This window comes from Ochlerotatus camptorhynchus, unplaced genomic scaffold, assembly GCF_037179485.1.
Source record: "Ochlerotatus camptorhynchus isolate MF236.1 unplaced genomic scaffold, CSIRO-AGI_Acam_v1.1 ptg000248l, whole genome shotgun sequence".
NCBI classification, from domain to species: domain Eukaryota; kingdom Metazoa; phylum Arthropoda; class Insecta; order Diptera; family Culicidae; genus Ochlerotatus; species Ochlerotatus camptorhynchus.
This window is the reverse complement of record NW_027040738.1, coordinates 1,002,309-1,020,866: the sequence shown is the minus strand read 5'-3', so window position 1 is coordinate 1,020,866 and position 18,558 is coordinate 1,002,309. Positions and strand designations below refer to the sequence as shown.

Below are 18,558 nucleotides of genomic sequence, written 5' to 3'. Positions count from 1 at the left end.
CAGATGTTCTAGACAACTGCAAAGCTAACAGTGCACCACAAAGCTCTGAAAAGGAATAGTCTTTTTATGTTGATTCAGTGGATATTCTTTGCGGTAATTTCGTTGCAGATGTAATCCTGGTGTTTGAAACCTTTTTCAGGACATGCTGGTTCATTCGGGACAGAAGTCGTACAAGTCTGAAAACTGTGAAAAATACTTAAGGCTTTCAACTTTAGATTCACTTTAGGACCCACTCGAACGAGAAGAATAATTCAACAACACACATGCGAACTAATTCACTCGTGTGCAAGGTCTATCGAACGTATTTTCATCATCCAACAGGACTGGCCCAATACGTACAGATTTACAGTGCAGATCAGAAGTTCAACATCTGTACCAGCTGTATCAAAGTCTTCATGAATGTGGACGATATGGGAGATCACGTGAAGCAGCACAATAATAACAAGTCAGATCTGCCAGAAAACGTTCACTAAATCGAATAACATGAAAACCCACACGAATATGCACATATTCCAGTATTTGTTTCAATATTTGAGTTCGCGTTCGTTTCCAAACGAGGAAGAAGTCCGCCGTCACTCGTTGGTAAATTCAACACCGAAGCCGTTTAACTATTCGGAAAACAATTTATTTAACCTGAAGACTCACGTCCGGACCCACACGGGTGAAGAATCGTCTTCAGTAACATTCTCCGTTTGTGGCCATCTGTGGATATTCCGCATCGGTCCATACGCTTTCCTATAGGACAGCGATTCCACGGTGGACTGTAAAATCAATGTCATTCTTTGGAAAAAATCCTGCTCCTGCTGGTTGTCTAGAATAAGATGGACTTTTCACACAGCACCGCAATCGTATCGGTCAGCTCGTATTCCAGAAGTCAGGCCAAAACATTCAAGCTGTCCAGAAATACTGGGTTGCCAAATATACCGTAATATTCGTATTTTACAAAAAATCACAGCTTGCTCTATAACCGGTACAATCGGTATACCTCCGGCACATTTGCGGAACACTGAGAAAAATGTGGACCCAAGATTGGTGTGCGGAGTGGGGATTAAAGACTTTCTGAAATAATACCAAATTTTTCTGAAGTGATTCAATACTTTCTTAAGTCATTCAGTACTTGCATAAGTGATTCAGTTCTTTTTTGAAGCTATTCACCTCTTTCTTAAGTGATTTCAAACTCTTTTTAAATTATTCATTGTTTTCGAAACTGATGCAGTACTTGCGGAAGTGATAACCAACTTTTTTTTAGGAATAATTCAATTCACTTTGCAAGATTCCAAAATTTTTAAATAATTCCGTACTTTCCGGAGTGATTTTGAACTTTTCTGAAGTGATTCATTTCTATTCGAAGTGAATCAATACTTGCGGAAGTGATTTCAAACTCTTCAGAAAATTCTGAAATAATTCCAATCTTCTTGGGAGTGGTTCAGTACTTTCCGAAGTGACTCCAAACATTTCTAAAGAGATTCAGTTCTTTCAGAAGTCATTCTAAATTTTGCTGAATCAATTTAACACTTTCCGAAGTGATTCAAAACTCTTCTGAGGTGAATCAGTGCTTTCCGAAATGATTGAAATCTTTTCTAAAGTGATTCAGTACTTTTCGAAGTGATTCGAAAATTTCTAAAGCAATTTAGTGCTTTCCGAAGAGATTCCGAGCTTTTCTGAAGTGATTCAGTACTTTTTTAAGTGATGCCAAACTTTTATAAAGCGATTAAGTACTTTTAACGTTCTTTCTGATAAAATTAAGGACTTTCTGAAATGATTCCAAATTTGTCTGATATTATACAGTACTTTCTGAACTGATTCAGTACTTGCAGAAGTGAATCAGTACTTGCAGAAGTAATTTCAAACTTTTATGAACTGATTAAATACTTTTCGGAGCAATTACGAAATTGAATAAAGTGATTCAGTACCGTCCGATGTGATTCCAAACTTTTCTAAAGTTATTCAGTTCTTTCTGAAGTGCTTCCAAACTCTTCTTAAATTATTCAGTACCTTCCAAAGTGATGCAGTACTTGCGGAAGTGATAACAAACTTTTTTGGAAAGAATTGAATTTTCCAAAGTGATTCCAAAATTTCTAAAGTAATTCAGTACTTTCCGGAGTGATTCCGAACTTAAATGAAGTGATTCAGAACTTTCTGGAGTGATTCCAAACTTGTCTTAAGTGATTAATTTCTATTCGAAGTGAATCACTTGAGGAAGTGATTTCAAACTCCTCACAAAATTCTGAAATAATTCCAATATTTTCCGGAGTGACTCCAAATATTTCTAAAGAGATTCAGTTCTTTCAGAAGTCATTCTAAATTTTGCTGAATCGATTCAGCACTTTCCGAAGTGATTCAAAACTTTTCTTAGGTGAATCAGTGCTTTCCGAAGTGATTGAAATCTTTTCTAAAGTGATTCAGTACTTTCCGAAGTGATGCCGAACTTTTCTGAAATTATTCAATACTATCTGAAGTGATTCAAAACTTTTATTAAATGATTCAGTTCTTTCCAAAATGATTCAGTACTTGCGGATGTGATAACATACTCTTTTGGAATGATTAAATACTTTCCAAAGTGATTCGAAAATTTCTAAGCAATTTAGTGACATCAGAAGTGATTCTGAGCTTTTTTAAGTGATTCCAAAGTTTTATAAAGAGATTTAGTACTTTTCGAAATGTTTACGATTTTTCTGATAAAATTAAGGACCTTCTGAAATGATTCCAAATTTGTCTGAAATGATACAGTACTTTCTGAACTGATTCAGTACTTCCTGAAGTTATTCAGTACTTGCAGAAGTACTGATTCAGTACCGTCCGATGTGATCCAAACTTTTCTAAAGTTATTCAGTTCTTTCTGAAGTGCTTCTAAACTCTTCTTAAATTATTCAGTACCTTCCAAAGTGATGCAGTACTTGCGGAAGTGATTACAAACTTTTTTGGAAAGAATTGAATTTTCCAAAGTTATTCCAAAATTTCTAAAGTAATTCAGTACTTTCTGGAGTGATTCCAAACTTAAATGAAGTGATTCAGAACTTTCTAGAGTGATTCCAAACTTGTCTTAAGTGATTAATTTCTATTCGAAGTGAATCACTTGCGGAAGTGATTTCAAACTCTTCCGAAAATTCTGAAATAATTCCAATCTTTTCCGGAGTGGTTCAGTACTTTCCGAAATGGATAAAAACATTTATAAAAATGTTCAGTACTTTCAGGAGTGATTTTTAATTTTCCTGAATCGATTCAACACTTTCCAAAGTGATTCAAAACTCTTCTGAGGTGAATCAGTGCTTTCCGAAATGTTGCTTTCCGATGCGATTCCGAACTTTTCTGAAATTATTCATTACTATCTGAAGTGCTTCCAAACTCTTCTTAAATTATTCAGTACTTTACAAAGCGATGCAGTACTTACGGAAGTGATAAAAAACTAGAGTGGGCTCAAGAGAAAGAGGCAGTTAATCAGACCCCATTAGTACCATTAATTCAAATAATGCTGCAAATCACACAAAACAAATTAAAGATGTCTATTCATCATCCTCTATAGTCGGTATTCTACAATGCTTCCCACCGGTTCCAACTCTTTCCGGCCGCTGATAGACCTATGCATTTCACATCACGAAAAGCTAGGTTTCTGGTCTGCCTTTGAGGGCATTATAAAACACTAAAATACAGGACTTTTATTACCATTTGAACACAAAACACCAAAATTTCGCAAACTCGCCACTTCCCACGTCATCTTCAATCCGATTTATCCTTGCTTAAAAAACTAAAATATTCAAGGTGTCAGAAATACCGGGTTGCCGGGATGGGTTTTTTACAAACATTCGCAGCTTGCTCTATGACCGGCACAATCGGCACACTGATAAAAAAGATGACACAAGATTGGTGTGCGGAGTGACCTACCCCTTGAGTGATTCCTAACTTTTCAAGTGTGGTTCACTTCATATTTAAGTAAGTCCAAACTTTTCAGTTCGAATTCACTCCAAAAAACCAAGTTTTTCAGGTCTGGTTCACTTCATATTCACTTCATATTCAAGCGCCACGTAGTGACATAATTCCGAAACGAACTAAGCACAATCCGCTCAGCCATGACCTTCTGAACAAGTTTGCTGAAGACTCGAATAGTGAGAGAATTCCATACCCACCATCTTCCAGATGCCCTTGGTGTTCTGAACAACTATGCTGAAGACTCAAACTTTCTAGGTTAGGTTATCTTTATTAGCGACACTTTCAGCCAGAGGCTGGTTCATCTCTACAAACTTTCTAGGTCGTCGCGCCACGTAGTGCCATAATTTCGAACCAAACTGTCCACCTTCCGGACGCCCTTGGTATTCTGAACAACTTTGCTGAAGACTGTTGGTGGGGCGATATTTAGGCACGTCACCACTACGTCGAGATTGACTGAGTGTGAGTCGACAAAGTCAGAAAGCATACGTGATAAATAAATAGTCTCCAATGTACCGCGATACAATAAAATTCGACAGTGAGCATGCATAAGGGCGTATACGCGATGATCGATTCTCTTCATCGATTTTCTCTTTGCATTGCTTAAGCCAAACGAAACAATTTTTTAGAATTTGTTCAATGCAGATTTGTAACAGGTTGTATTGGCTATCAAAAGTAACAGCAAACGCACCGAGAAACGTTAAATCTAGCGAGTTATTAACAAAAGAGAAACTCGACGAAGAGAACCGATCATTGCATTTACGCCCTTATGCATGCTCACTATCGAATTTACTCTGACCGCACTCCGTTGTTTACTTTTCCTCCCTCGACACGTGATTGCCCGTATAGTGTCCTCTAAAGAGCCTGAATTTATAAAGAGACGAAATGTCAAAATTGGAACAATCGATTATCTATCAAAGTCATAGGAAAAGTCATTCCAATCGAGCAGAAGACCTGTCAAATGGATAAGATGTCGCCTCTTTATAAATTCAGGCTCTTTAGTGTCCTCCTCTTGACGGGCATTTTCCGCTGTGGTAACCTGGTGGTGGTCGGTTTTCCCACAGGTTATGGACCCAGATGAGCTCGAAGAAAAGTGTTTATCTGTTGAAAACTGCGTGTTGTTCGTGAAGAAGAGCGCTATAGTTAGAAACGGTAGTGTCAGCATAGAGGTAACTCTAAGACCACTGGGTCCCGAAGAAAATCATAATTATTTTTGGCTCACTCAGTACCAGAACAACGGTCCCAAGCAGTTCCAAGCTATTTCACTCACCCCTGCATGTTCTGCATGAATCCACACACCCCTGATGTTATCTGTCAAACTTTCATAGCGAATCAAAACAAACATAGTGTAGTAATAGAATTTCAACTAGAATAGGGTACGTTAATCGTTTGCTTGGGACCAATAGGCTACTAAAGTGGTGAGCCAATTTAAAATCGTTAGTTTCGTATTGATTGTTGGTGTCAGTGCCGTCGGTGGAACAGTTGATGGGCTGTGTTCGTTTGTTTATTGGCCGGTGCGAAGCGGGATCGAAAAATAGTTTCTGGATTGGCGATGACGGCACCGTCGACAAATTTGCTCTTCCAGCAAATATAGACAGTTTTATATGGGAATTTTCAGTGGAGTGAAAGGATAGTACAAAGTCCGCCATGTTTCACGCACAGTCTGACGTTTGCTTATGGATTTTCTCATAGGAGTAAAGAGCTACCGAGCTACAGAGTCGCCGTCAACGCCAATTCAATTCGCCTTGACACCAGTCCCGAAGTGACGTTGCTTCACACACATTTTGACAGTTCTTTATGGGATTTTGCGTTGGAGTGAGAGAATAAGAAAAAGTCCGCCATGTTGCACACATAGACTGACAGTTACATATGAGATTTTTCCATAGGAGTAAAGAGTTACAGAGCTCTCGTCAACGCCAATTGCTGCAATCACCGGGTTGAGTAAAGAAATAAACAGTTTTGTTCGTATAATAGTGTACGCAGGCAGAAGAGTGTATCGCTTGTGTTGATAAACAGCTCTTGTGCTGTTTCTCCGAATAGTAAGAAAAATGAATGAGAAAGTGATATTTCCGCGTCTTAGCAACCAGAATTACTCCAGCTGGCAAATGCGGATGGAGATGTTGCTGAAGAGGGACGAGTTGTGGATCGCGGTGAACGATGTGAAGCCGCCCAAGTAACAATTTCCAGTTGAAGAAACGCTTTCGTTTTGATTTTGTTCAGCTGCATGTTGAATAATAATTGCACAATGTGTTCACCACAACTTTTATAAAACCCTTGTTTACACTCGTTTGGAGAACCTATACAACTGCAACACAAAGGTGTTGTCTAACGTATTCAGTAAAACGTTTGCCCAAAATCAATTTCTTGTTGAAGAAACGCTTCCATTGTGATTTTATTCAACTGCATGCTGAATAATAACTGTACAATTTGTTTATTACAACTTCTGTAAAACTCTTGTTTACACTGGTTTGGAGAACCTGTTCAACTACAGCATTATATGTCTACGCGGTATAGGAGTAGAAGCAACTTTTATACAACGTTTATAGATACATATTTAAACTCAAGCTTTATTATTTTGGTGAAAGCTCTTATACAACGTTTGTAGACACTTTTTGACAGCTGCTTTGAAATTTAGTAGAGAGTGAACCTGAGAGGCGTTTGTTGCACTCTTTTATGACTCCTCAATAATCATTGTACAGCAAGCGGTGAAAAGCGTTTATAGCACTTTTCAATGACTCCTTAACAACCGGATAGAAGCAACTTTTATACAACGTTTATAGATACATATTTAAACTCAAGCTTTATTATTTTGGTGAAAGCTCTTATACAACGTTTGTAGACACTTCTTGACAGCTGCTTTGAAATTTAGTAGAGAGTGAACCTGAGAGGCATTTGTTGCACTCTTTTATGACTCCTAAATAATCATTGTACAGCAAGCGGTGAAAAGCGTTTATAGCACTTTTTAATGACTCCTTAATAACCGTTGTGTAAGTACTCACAATATTCACAGATTAAAATTAATTTAACAATTGTTGTGGTACGCCAAAATAATTGCTTGTACAGTTTTTATTAATTTAATTTATTTGTGCACATTGAAAAAATATGTAATTATGCCATAATACACATTCTGTGATCATGGAGGAAGTAGTAACTAGCATCGGTTTAATCTTTGATTGATATTCTTTCGATTAATCTCCCTAATAATTAATTGAGAGAATTTATCTAGAAATGTTATCGTTGATTATATGATATATGTCTTAAATTAATGTTTGCATTTATTAATAAACACCTATATATATAATTTACCTCTACTCCACCGAGGGTTTCTCGAAGCAAGATTCGAACTCATGATCCCGGATTGCCAGCCGCTTCTGTTTCCATCTGCTCTATTCTTGAATACATATTTTGATCATATGAGAGAAGTATATGAAGCTCATCTTGAGTGACTTCTCTTGCAGTCGAATAATCATTGCCTTATGGTCATATAAACGTGCCTATCACTTGTGCTATTTTTAGCAACAAAATTGTGGTTGGTCGAACGTAAACAATCATTTAAGAGTGCTCCAAGCAGCTTTTGAAGCTTATAACCAAATGGCAATACAACTACATTCTTGTTCAACTCTGGAAGCTATTATTCAACGTTTGATAAACTCAGGTGTTTTATAAGAGCTCCCAATTGTTTGTTTTGATGCGTTTATTCCACATCCTATAGAAGCTCCTGTCAAACAGTTTAACCGAACGTAAACAATCATTTAAGAGTGCTCCAAGCAGTTTTTGAAGCTTTTAATCAAATGGCAATACAACTACATTCTTGTACAACTCTGGAAGCTATTATTCAACGTTTGATCAACTCAGGTGTTGTATAAGAGCTCCCAATGGTTTGTTTTGATGCGTTTATTCCACATCCTATAGAAGCTCCTGTCAAACAGTTTAACCGAACGTAAACAATCATTTAAGAGTGCTCCAAGCAGTTTTTGAAGCTTTTAATCAAATGGCAATACAACTACATTCTTGTACAACTCTGGAAGCTATTATTCAACGTTTGATCAACTCAGGTGTTGTATAAGAGCTCCCAATGGTTTGTTTTGATGCGTTTATTCCACATCCTATAGAAGCTCCTGTCAAACAGTTTAACCGAACGTAAACAATCATTTAAGAGTGCTCCAAGCAGCTTTTGAAGCGTTTAACCAAAAAGGTAATACAACTACATTCTTGTACAACTCTGGAAGCTATTATTCAACGTTTGATCAACTCAGGTGTTGTATAAGAGCTCCCAATGGTTTGTTTTGATGCGTTTATTCCACATCCTATAGAAGCTCCTGTCAAACAGTTTAACCGAACGTAAACAATCATTTAAGAGTGCTCCAAGCAGCTTTTGAAGCGTTTAACCAAAAAGGTAATACAACTACATTCTTGTACAACTCTGGAAGCTATTATTCAACGTTTGATCAACTCAGGTGTTGTATAAGAGCTCCCAATGGTTTGTTTTGATGCGTTTATTCCACATCCTTTATGGCTCCTGTCAAACAGTTTAACCGAACGTAAACAATCATTTAAGAGTGCTCCAAGCAGCTTTTGAAGCGTTTAACCAAAAAGGTAATACAACTACATTCTTGTACAACTCTGGAAGCTATTATTCAACGTTTGATCAACTCAGGTGTTGTATAAGTGCTCCCAATGGTTTGTTTTGATGCGTTTATTCCACATCCTATAGAAGCTCCTGTCAAACAGTTTAACCGAACGTAAACAATCATTTAAGAGTGCTCCAAGCAGTTTTTGAAGCTTTTAATCAAATGGCAATACAACTACATTCTTGTACAACTCTGGAAGCTATTATTCAACGTTTGATCAACTCAGGTGTTGTATAAGAGCTCCCAATGGTTTGTTTTGATGCGTTTATTCCACATCCTTTATGGCTCCTGTCAAACAGTTTAACCGAACGTAAACAATCATTTAAGAGTGCTCCAAGCAGTTTTTGAAGCTTTTAACCAAATGGCAATACAACTACATTCTTGTACAACTCTGGAAGCTATTATTCAACATTTGATCAACTCAGGTGTTGTATAAGAGCTCCCAATGGTTTGTTTTGATGCGTTTATTCCACATCCTATAGAAGCTCCTGTCAAACAGTTTAACCGAACGTAAACAATCATTTAAGAGTGCTCCAAGCAGTTTTTGAAGCTTTTAATCAAATGGTAATACAACTACATTCTTGTACAACTCTGGAAGCTATTATTCAACGTTTGATCAACTCAGGTGTTGTATAAGAGCTCCCAATGGTTTGTTTTGATGCGTTTATTCCACGTTCTGTATAGCTTTTGTGAATCAGTTTAACTAAGGTGCTATAAAAGTTATCGTAGGTCTTATAAAGCATATAGTTAAACCGAACGTAAATAATCATTTAGGAGTGCTCCAATAGCTTTTAAAACTTTTAATCAAATGGCAATACAACTACATTCTTGTTCAACTCTGGAAGCTATTATTCAACGTTTGATCAACTCAGGTGTTTTATAAGAGCTCTCAATTGTTTGTTGGGCGGAACCTGTTACTTCCACCTGGACGAAGGCTGATCAAAAGGCGTTGGCAACTGTCGTTCTGTTGCTTGAAGATTATCAGTTGACGATAGTGAAAAACGCCAAATCGGCCCTGAAGAAATTCCACACCAAAGCGTCGATGACTTCTCGTATGTCACTGCTTCGGAAGATCTGCAGCTTGAATATGGTGGAAGGAGGGAATGTGGAGGAACATCTTGATTTATCGCAGCCTTCCAGAATCATACGGCGGATTGGTGACGGCAATTTGCGACGAGTCGAACGACTTGGAGAACGTTTGTGTGAATTTGGTATAAAAGCGATGTTGATGCAGAACAAAGAACGAAAGGAAAAAAGTGTGCTACTGTTGGAAGCCTGGTCACTTTCGTCGTGATTGCAGATTGATGCAACGGGAGAAGAACGAAAGCCCGATTTGTTTCACGATCGGAAGCAATCGGTGCAGTAGTTCGTGGGATATAGACAGTGGTGGCGTGGTGGTTCGAGCCACATGACGAACGATGAAGCGTTCTTTCGAAACTTGGACAGATCTGCCGATGGAACTGTTACGAAATCGGTCGGCATCGGTGAAGGCATTGTGAAGTGCGTCGATAGTGACCGATGCGTTAGAGACATAACCTTCAAAGATGTGTTATTGATTCCCAATCTGGATAGCATCTTGCTGTCGGTGCGAAAGACGACGCAGAAAGGCCTGAGGATGAATTTTGATTCTTCGAAGTGCACAGTTGTGAGTTCGAAAGGGAAAGTGAGAACCTGTACAAGCTGAACACCCGGCGCAGGGTGCGAGGCTAACCAAGGAAGCTCGTTATACGGAAAGCTGTCAGTTTGCATAGCACAGGCCTGGAATGATTCCGGATTGTCGGAATGTTTCGAAAATTGATGACTCGGTGATGAACGGAGCAACCGGTTCAGGAGGAGTATTCAGAGTCGGATGAGATTTTTCATGATTGTCCGGTTCAACGATTGGATCCTGAAGAATTTTGTGGCGGTGAAGATGGGTTCCAATCTTCTCATCGTTCTTCTGACCGAGCTTACTGAACACGTGAAGAAAAAGTTTTTCTAACGATTTTGGACTGATCAACGATCGATTGGTCGAAGTGCCAATATCGAGGAGAAGTGTTGGTCGGGGCGATATTTAGGCACGCCACCACTGCGTCGAGATTGACTGAGTGTGAGTCGACAAAGACAGAAAGCATACGTGATAAATAAATAGTCTCCAATGTACCGCGATACCATAATGTTTACTTTGACCGCAGTCCGTTGTTTATTTTTCTTCCCTCGAAACGCGATTGCCCGTATAGTGTCCTCCTCTTGTCGGGTATTTTCCGCTGTGGTAACCTGGTGGTGGTCGGTTTTCCCACAAAGACAGCACCTTTGCAGATAACCAGGATTTCAAGATATAGGTGATGCTATACTTTTTAGGACGTGATGCAATATTCAAATGAGTGTTGCAATACTTTTCTAAGCGATTCCATACTTATGACTGGTAGTGTACCTATTGTTATTTCATGTTGTGGCATTTTTTTAAGTGTGCTGCAGCTGTGCCGAGAGTGTTAGTCATCAGACTGAATTTTGTCGTTGTGAGTAATGGCATTCTTGGCAACCCGGTTAATCTGACACTTCAAATGTTTTGTTTTCAATGAGAAGGAACAACACAACAAGCAATGGAATCCGAGCTAATACGAGAACCAAGACGATGATTCAAAGGCACTGGCCCGACCGGAGGATCTTCTCGAGAAGACGATCGAGTTCTTCCAACCGCTGCAGATATTTGACAAAGAGTTCGGTAGAAAGCAGTATCGCAACACATCTTATTGCACTTTAATCCAAAGCCACCGGGGCAAGCTGCTGGTATTGAAATCGCTGGAACTCTTGCGGACATCAACGATGGATACCTGACAGCGAAGAGGGACAACGCGGATGCACGGTTTAAGGTGGCCAAGGTACGAACTGAACAAGAAGAAACGAGGCGAAGTGGTTCAGTTGCTGACATCGGTGGATGTGGAAACGGTGTCACCAAGCAGCAGGTGTATTCAAACAAATTCAGTGAAAATCTATTCCCGCTGGCGGTTGTGTTCATCGCTGTTGCCTCTCACCACCAGTCACTGCCACCGGAACGATCGATAGTCGTAATCCCGCATAAAAGCCAGTTAGAAGTTGCCAAGCCGATTTAAAACACAAACAGGGTATCTGTTGGTAAAGGGCCGATTCTCTTCCTTTCTTGCGTTACCTCCCACACAAAGCTACAGTGAAACGATTGCAATTTCAGTATTTTTGACGTAGACTACATCTTACGGGAAGGTACTGGGGGTAAATCGAAAATCTAAAATTACGACCGCCACGAAAAGGTGTAAGATTTTGAATGCTTATAACTTTGTCATTTATAGATGAAATTAAAATCCAAATACACCAATCAATAGGAAATACCTTTCGTAAGCTGTTGCAATAAACGCCTTTTTCAATTTTTTTCATATCGCAATCCATACTCTGTGAAATGTGGATGCGTGGAATTAAATATTTTTCGGATGTCGGCTGCTGCGGAATCTAACCTTGGTTTTGGGGAATCTATGACAGGTCTGCGCCGAAAATCCGTGGTTGTCATTACCCGAATCGAAAAATTGATATGTATCAACAAAAATGGTTTGATATGATGATATGAAATGGGTGCAGGCGCAGAGATAGTACAAAGTTGCCAGACACTTCAAAGATCATGGAACTGTTTCACCAGTTCTCCTTCAATTGAGCAATTTCCAGCTCGCAAATCACTTATAACTTGATTCATTAAATATATCCTAAATCTCAAATCTCAATAAGATAATCAAAATCCATCATTTGAGCAACTCCCCGCTCGCAATTCAATTAGTCAATCAGTCATGATTAACAGTCGGTTCAAAAGTAGCAACAGAATGGATATTATGGCCCTTATTATCGATGTCACTTCACGGTGAAGTGACAACTTATCACTCACGGTGAAATGAATCCCATTTGATTTACACGGGAATCACTTAACCGTGAGTGACAAGTGGTCAGTTCACTTCGTGACACTCGTAATAAGGCCATATATTTGGAGTGGGTTGGACATAAGATACGGCTGCCGAAAGTGAGATAAGCAAAAGTAATTTACTCCGGCGCATTTTGTTCATTCAACCTGCTATAGCAATATTTCTCAGACCTTTGAGCCCTAAGTAAACCCAGGGAAATGTGTACGATTTTGGTGCGCTTTTATTCGAGTCTTGTAAATTGAAAACCTTATACCAATCATTTTCTTATTCGTGTTCTGTATTCCATCTGTTCTTTAAAGTTAATTCCCAAGCTTCATATTTTACAAAGTTCCCAACATGTAAAGAGAAGTTGTTTGATAAACGTTTATCTCCCTAAGTGTATGCAGTAATAGTGTTTACTTTCTTTTTTGATTCGCTTTTACTTTTATTGAGTTTCGTTTCCTCACCAACAAATTTATATTTTCGTGTATTTTCTTTTGATTATAGATTTTTATTAAGGTTTGCTCAATTCCAACAATCAAAAAGTCAATAAAAACATTTAAACCGTGTTGCCAGTTTACACTCTGCTAGAATCTGATCTAAATAGTAGCATCCCTCACCTCCCTTAAACATAATGCAGACGAATAACTAAGATTGCAAGCATAAAAACAAACTTTTCATTAATTGTTAAGTAGTACTCACTATGTATATATTAACCACTCACACTTCTGGCTTTTTTTACTACTCTCTTCTAATCGCTCATATTTCGTTGTATATTGGCCTTCTTTGGGCCTACCAACTGAAATATCGTAAACTGAAAACCGCTAATTTTGATCCCTTTTGTTGACGTGCTGTGTTTTGTTTTTTTTTCTCCCCCCGAAAACACACAAGAGTGCTCATGAGTGTGTATCTTCACACAAATATATACAAACAAACACACTTACACCCACTTAAACGTATATTGGTGCAACATCTACCGACTCATTCACACTACACTTAAATCACGAACAGATCGCTACAGCTGCCGGAGCTGCGCCGTTTGACGCGCAGATTCCGCTTGAACTTCAAAAACGAAGTCAACAGCAGCTTGGTGCGATTGGCGAATTTGTTAGCAGCGGTCGAACTTCCCGAGCACGATTTGTCATCTATGAAGTTGAACCGCCGGACGTTCGGTTGCGGCGAGCCTCGTTGCTGCTCGCGTGCCTCCTGCTGCTGAGCGCCGAGATCCTCCTGCATCTGGCCGTCGAAGGACATTCGCTTTTGGTAGCGCGCATTCGCACTGTTCAGGTTCTGCGTCGACGTGCTTGGAAGGTCATAGCGTTTCCGCTGCAGCAGGTTCATTTCGTTATCCGTGGACCGTTCGTCGTCGCTTTCGGCATCATCCTCATCGGGAAAGTCCTGAGCTTTCTTGCGAAGCCGCTTATCGTCCAGAGTGTAGTCATCGTCATCTTCGGAACCGAGCTTACCGATGCTGCTACGCCGCACGATTCGCCGTATACGGTTCGTGGCGTCCCGAGCTGGCAATTCTCGCATCGACATGGCCATTTTGCGACCCTTGATGGGTGTTTTGACCGGAGGTTCAACTGATCCGGCTATGCTGTGGCGTTGCTTGTCGGTTAGTCGGTTAATTCGTTGAGGATTCAGCTTCACCTGGGCTACGATTCCGACGAGCAACTCGTCCACGTTGTAGTCCATGCCACTGGAGGTTTCGATGAACTTGGCCCCGGTTTCTTTTGCAAGCCGCCTCGCGGCCTGTGTAGGAACTTCTCGCTGACGCTCGAGATCAGTTTTGTTGCCAACCAGAATCACACCGCGAGTTAGCAGCATTTCCGTTTCTTTCAGAAAGTGCAGGATCTTTTCGGCTTTCTTGAACGAACCTCGGTCCACTACCGAGTAGACGACCACGAAGATGTCGATGTGGTACGTTGAGCAGAATGCTTCCTCCTGTTTGAAGTTGGGTCGTTAAAATTTGCACATTTTAATAACACAGCCAAAACCCGCTACTTACCGACATCTCACACGCCGGGTGGTCGATAATCTCCAGGTCGGTTTCCTGTCCATCCAGAAGCACCGAAACCGTCTTCTGACCGTAGTCGTCATCTGAAATCGACTCCAGTGAGTTCCCGACCACTTGAATTAAGTTCATTCCCAGACTTACCCAAACTCAAGTCGTACGCGCAGATGTACTCGGAAGTCGTAAACTGATAGGTTAGCGCCGTCTTGCCTACCCCGGAGGCTCCCAGCATGGCCACCTTGAAGGCTGGAATTTTCTCCTTCTCGGCATCCAAGTTGTCCACGCTACCTTCTCCGGAAGCTGCCATCGGAACGTCCTGCTTCTGCGAACTGCTGCTTCCCTTCCGGTTCTTGGTTCCACCGGCTGAGCCGACCGACGTAACCGAGTTAATCGATCGGGATCGACGACTTCTGGAATCCCAAAATTAAAATCAATTCAAATTTCCGAAATCGAATCTAAAACGCTAACCGCATCGAATCACCCAGATTGCAAATCCCGTGCGATGTGATGCTGAAGCTTCGCAGCCGGTAGTACTCGAGGTCCATATCGGCGCAGTGGATGGCCGACCGGCGGGTGTCGGCCAGGCGGGGCTGTGTGAGAACAAAGGAAAAATGGAGAAATCGATTTAAATTGTTTCAACTGAAAGCCGGATGGCAGATGGTATGTGATGGTATGCTGTGCGGGTTGCCTATGCGATGTAGCTTTGTGTAGGCTCGAGTCGGAAACGGTAGAGAGTAAATCTTGTTAAAAATTTACGAAACATTCCACACTTGGAAAACGGACGGAGAGCACATTTTTGATGGTGCTAATCGGGACGTATATTTGCTTTATTTGAAATGATTGCCTGGGGTATTAAGACGAGCGATGACTTGCAGCTCGATTCATAAACCAGCAAATGTTCACTATAATGGATCGTATCATATTCGAGCAGTTTAAACCACTCTGAAATCTGAAATTTCTTGCCTCATTTGTTTGAAATCCCTGGCAGAAGGACGTCCCAAAACTGCTAGACTAAGTGATTAATTAGTAACTGTCCCATTTTTCAGCCATGTTCTCCAATTTTTGCTCCCCATCCATAATTCGCTTTCTGTATGCCTCTGTAGTCTCTGTGCGGAAAATCTGCTCATTTTTGCAACAAAGAAAGGACCTGGCGAAAACACTTTTGTGGAAAAATTGCTTTTTGGAAAATGTTTCGCTTTGATCGCTGATTGACGATTCACTTGCTGCGAAATGGTTCGAAGATCAATCAGCTTGCATGCAAGTTGTACCGCTGATAATAATCATAGTACTCCTGACGAAATTTTGTTGAAAAAATTGAGTAGGCCACGCTGGAAAGCTGGCATGTTTATTTTTTGCTGCGTGTTTTTCTTCTGCGATTTTGGAAATTTTTGCATGAAAAGCGTTTAATTTGGTGCTGTAATTAGGTTTCAACTGTTCTTAAAGCATTCTTTGAGTGATTTGTCGTGTTTTGAGATATCCATTTCGATGATTCACCAAAGAGTAATTGGCTGTTTAAAGCGTAACCAGAGGTTTTATAACACTGCTGTTGGAACAATTGGAGCCATCCGGCTCCAAATTTTATGAGATCCATCCAATTAATAAAAGTTATTGTGGATTGCCCAGGTACCCGGCGTAGTAGGCTACGATGATTGTACAAATGTAGAAGGTATTGCATAATAAATCTGGCACTTGGATCGTACTTCTAGAGCAAGACAGTTGAGTTTTATTTAGCACTGTTACATTGGTGAGGAGGCAAATCGAAGCCTGTGGAAAACGACGCAGTCGAAACGGTGCAGTTATCAAAGATGCCGATGGTAAATATTGATAAACTTGGGTTATTACTCAGCATAAGAAAACGATTTGACTTAAACCAAGGGAAAATTTCTAGACCGTACAAGTAAAGCAAAACAAAACGAAGGGAACTATGTTCTAGTTCGTTATTTGTGCTTACGGAAAACCCAGGGTGACTCAGGGAAATATTCCAGTCCTTACACCTGGTAAAATAACGAAGGAATCTAGCAATTCTAGTCCGCACATGAGGAACATAGGGAATGTAGTAACATTCCAGTCTGTTTTCAAGATTAAGCGATTCCTGAAAAAATCCTAGTCCGTAAGTGAAAATGATTGGGGATTTAATACCATTCCATTTTTGAAGACGTAGGGTGTTCAAAAATGACCCTAGTCCGTCAGAAGACCAAATGTAGGATAGCATTTATGTCTCAGTCCATTTGGCACAATCATGGCTGGAAAGCGCCTCAGAGCGTTTGCAAAGCAACTTTGTATATGCATCGCACAATACACCCATTTAGTAGCAGTAAAATTTCGTTTATTTCTGTTGATTATGATGTAAACATTGATTTTACATTTCAATTGATTAGTCTATCTGGCTCTTCATCTTTGTTCATTGGATATTCTAATTTAGTATTTGCGTATTTCATCTAGTTAACAGAATACCCCTTGGGAGTGTGTTTTGTTTTAATTGAAAAATTCGATAACCTACCTAACTACACGTCTAACTTAACTAACGTGCCGATCACGTATGATCTGAAGATCTGATCTCAGAGAGGTGTCTCTGAACCTTTCCAAGGAGACTGTTCGTCGCTCTTCGAGAGGCTGAAGGTCAGCCAGGCGGTGGACCTCAGAATTTCGGGTCCGTGTAGGACTGTTTAGGATCATCCTAAGGATTCTAAGGATTTGTTCTGGATCCTTTGGAGTTTGAGGTGATGGCACATAGCACAACTCTCCCAGATTGGCGTTCCGTACTCAATGGTGGGGAGGATGATTTGCTTGTGGAAGTCAAGCTTATTTTTAAGGGAAAGGGTGGACTTTCTGTTTATAAGTGGGTAGAGCGACCTAATCAAGATGTTGCTCTTGGTGGATGTTTTGTCCACATGGGACCGGAATAGCAACTTGCTGTCAAGAGTGAGACCAAGGTAGACGACTTCACTCGACCATTCAATGGGAGTGTTATCAAGGTGGACTTTTGAGTTACCAGGCGGAACAAGCCGAGGTGAGTTGGAGTGCGGAAATAGTATGATTTGTGTTTTAGCTGCCTTGATACAAATCTTCCAGCTTTTGAAATTGTCGGACAGAACATACAGGCCTGATAGGAGCTTTCTCGTCAGAGCACGGATCACTCGACCCTTATAGATGATGGCAGTGTCATCCGCAAACATTGCCAAAATACCACCACCCGGAAGCGGAGGAACATCTGACGTGAAGATGTTAAAGAGGATAGGACCAAGGAGGCTACCCTGGGGAACCTCAGCATCAGCGTTGAACGTATCAGAAGGAGAATTGTTCAAGAAGACCTGGAATGATCTGCCCGACAAGTAGTTTTTGATGATTTTTACAAGGAAGATCGGGAAGTTGTATCTATGCAGCTTGTTCACCAGACCATCATGCCAGACATTGTCGAACGCCTTCTCAACGTCCAATAATGCCATGGCAGATGTATTGGAAACGGACTTGTTGCGCTTGATGATGTTACTAACCCGTTCGAGTTGGTGGATGGTAGAGTGGCCTTTCCTAAACCCGAATTGCTCTTTGAGAAAGATGTTATTATCATTTGAAAACACCAGCAGACGGCTGAGTATCAGTTTTTCGAATAGCTTCGAGATGGAGGACAAGAGGCTGATGGGGCGATAGCTTTTGGAACTGGTAGGGTCTTTGCCAGGCTTGTGAATTGGAATGACTTTGGCTAACTTCCAGCATGCAGGGAAGTAGCCAAGCATCAAACACTTATTGAAGACCACTGCAAGGTGCTTGAAGAAGTCAACACTAAAGTTTTTCAACTCGAGGTTGACCACTTCTTCGACACCAGCGGCCTTCATGTTCTTGGTTGATTTAATCGCTGCTATTACCTCATCAGACGATATTCTACTTTCGTCAGGGACAACTACGGGGGTGGCAGCGACTCTAGTCATTGCCTCTGATACTGCAGGCTCGTGGGGACTCACCATGGCGTGGCCAAGGTTATGTGAATTCACAAAGTGTTGCCCAAGAGCATTGGCCTTTTCAACTGGGGTTATTAGCAAAGATGGATCCGAATTTTAGTTAGGAGAGGAAAGGGGAGGAATGGGCCTCGGCT

At 40.6% G+C, this 18,558-nt stretch overlaps 1 protein-coding gene across 1 annotated transcript in view; it reads right to left on the bottom strand.

Moving 5' to 3' along the window:
* Positions 1 to 13,417: 13,417 nt before the first annotated feature.
* LOC135704807 (serine-rich adhesin for platelets-like) overlaps positions 13,418 to 18,558 on the bottom strand; it is a 301,896-nt gene continuing 296,755 nt past the window's right edge. The window contains exons 7-10 of the mRNA XM_065226324.1: positions 14,937 to 15,058; positions 14,613 to 14,878; positions 14,463 to 14,554; positions 13,418 to 14,398 (exon numbers count right to left, since the gene is read on the bottom strand). Coding sequence (XP_065082396.1) covers positions 13,451 to 14,398; positions 14,463 to 14,554; positions 14,613 to 14,878; positions 14,937 to 15,058 — 1,428 coding nt within the window. The 3' untranslated portion in view covers positions 13,418 to 13,450. The remainder of the gene's footprint in view (positions 14,399 to 14,462; positions 14,555 to 14,612; positions 14,879 to 14,936; positions 15,059 to 18,558) is intronic.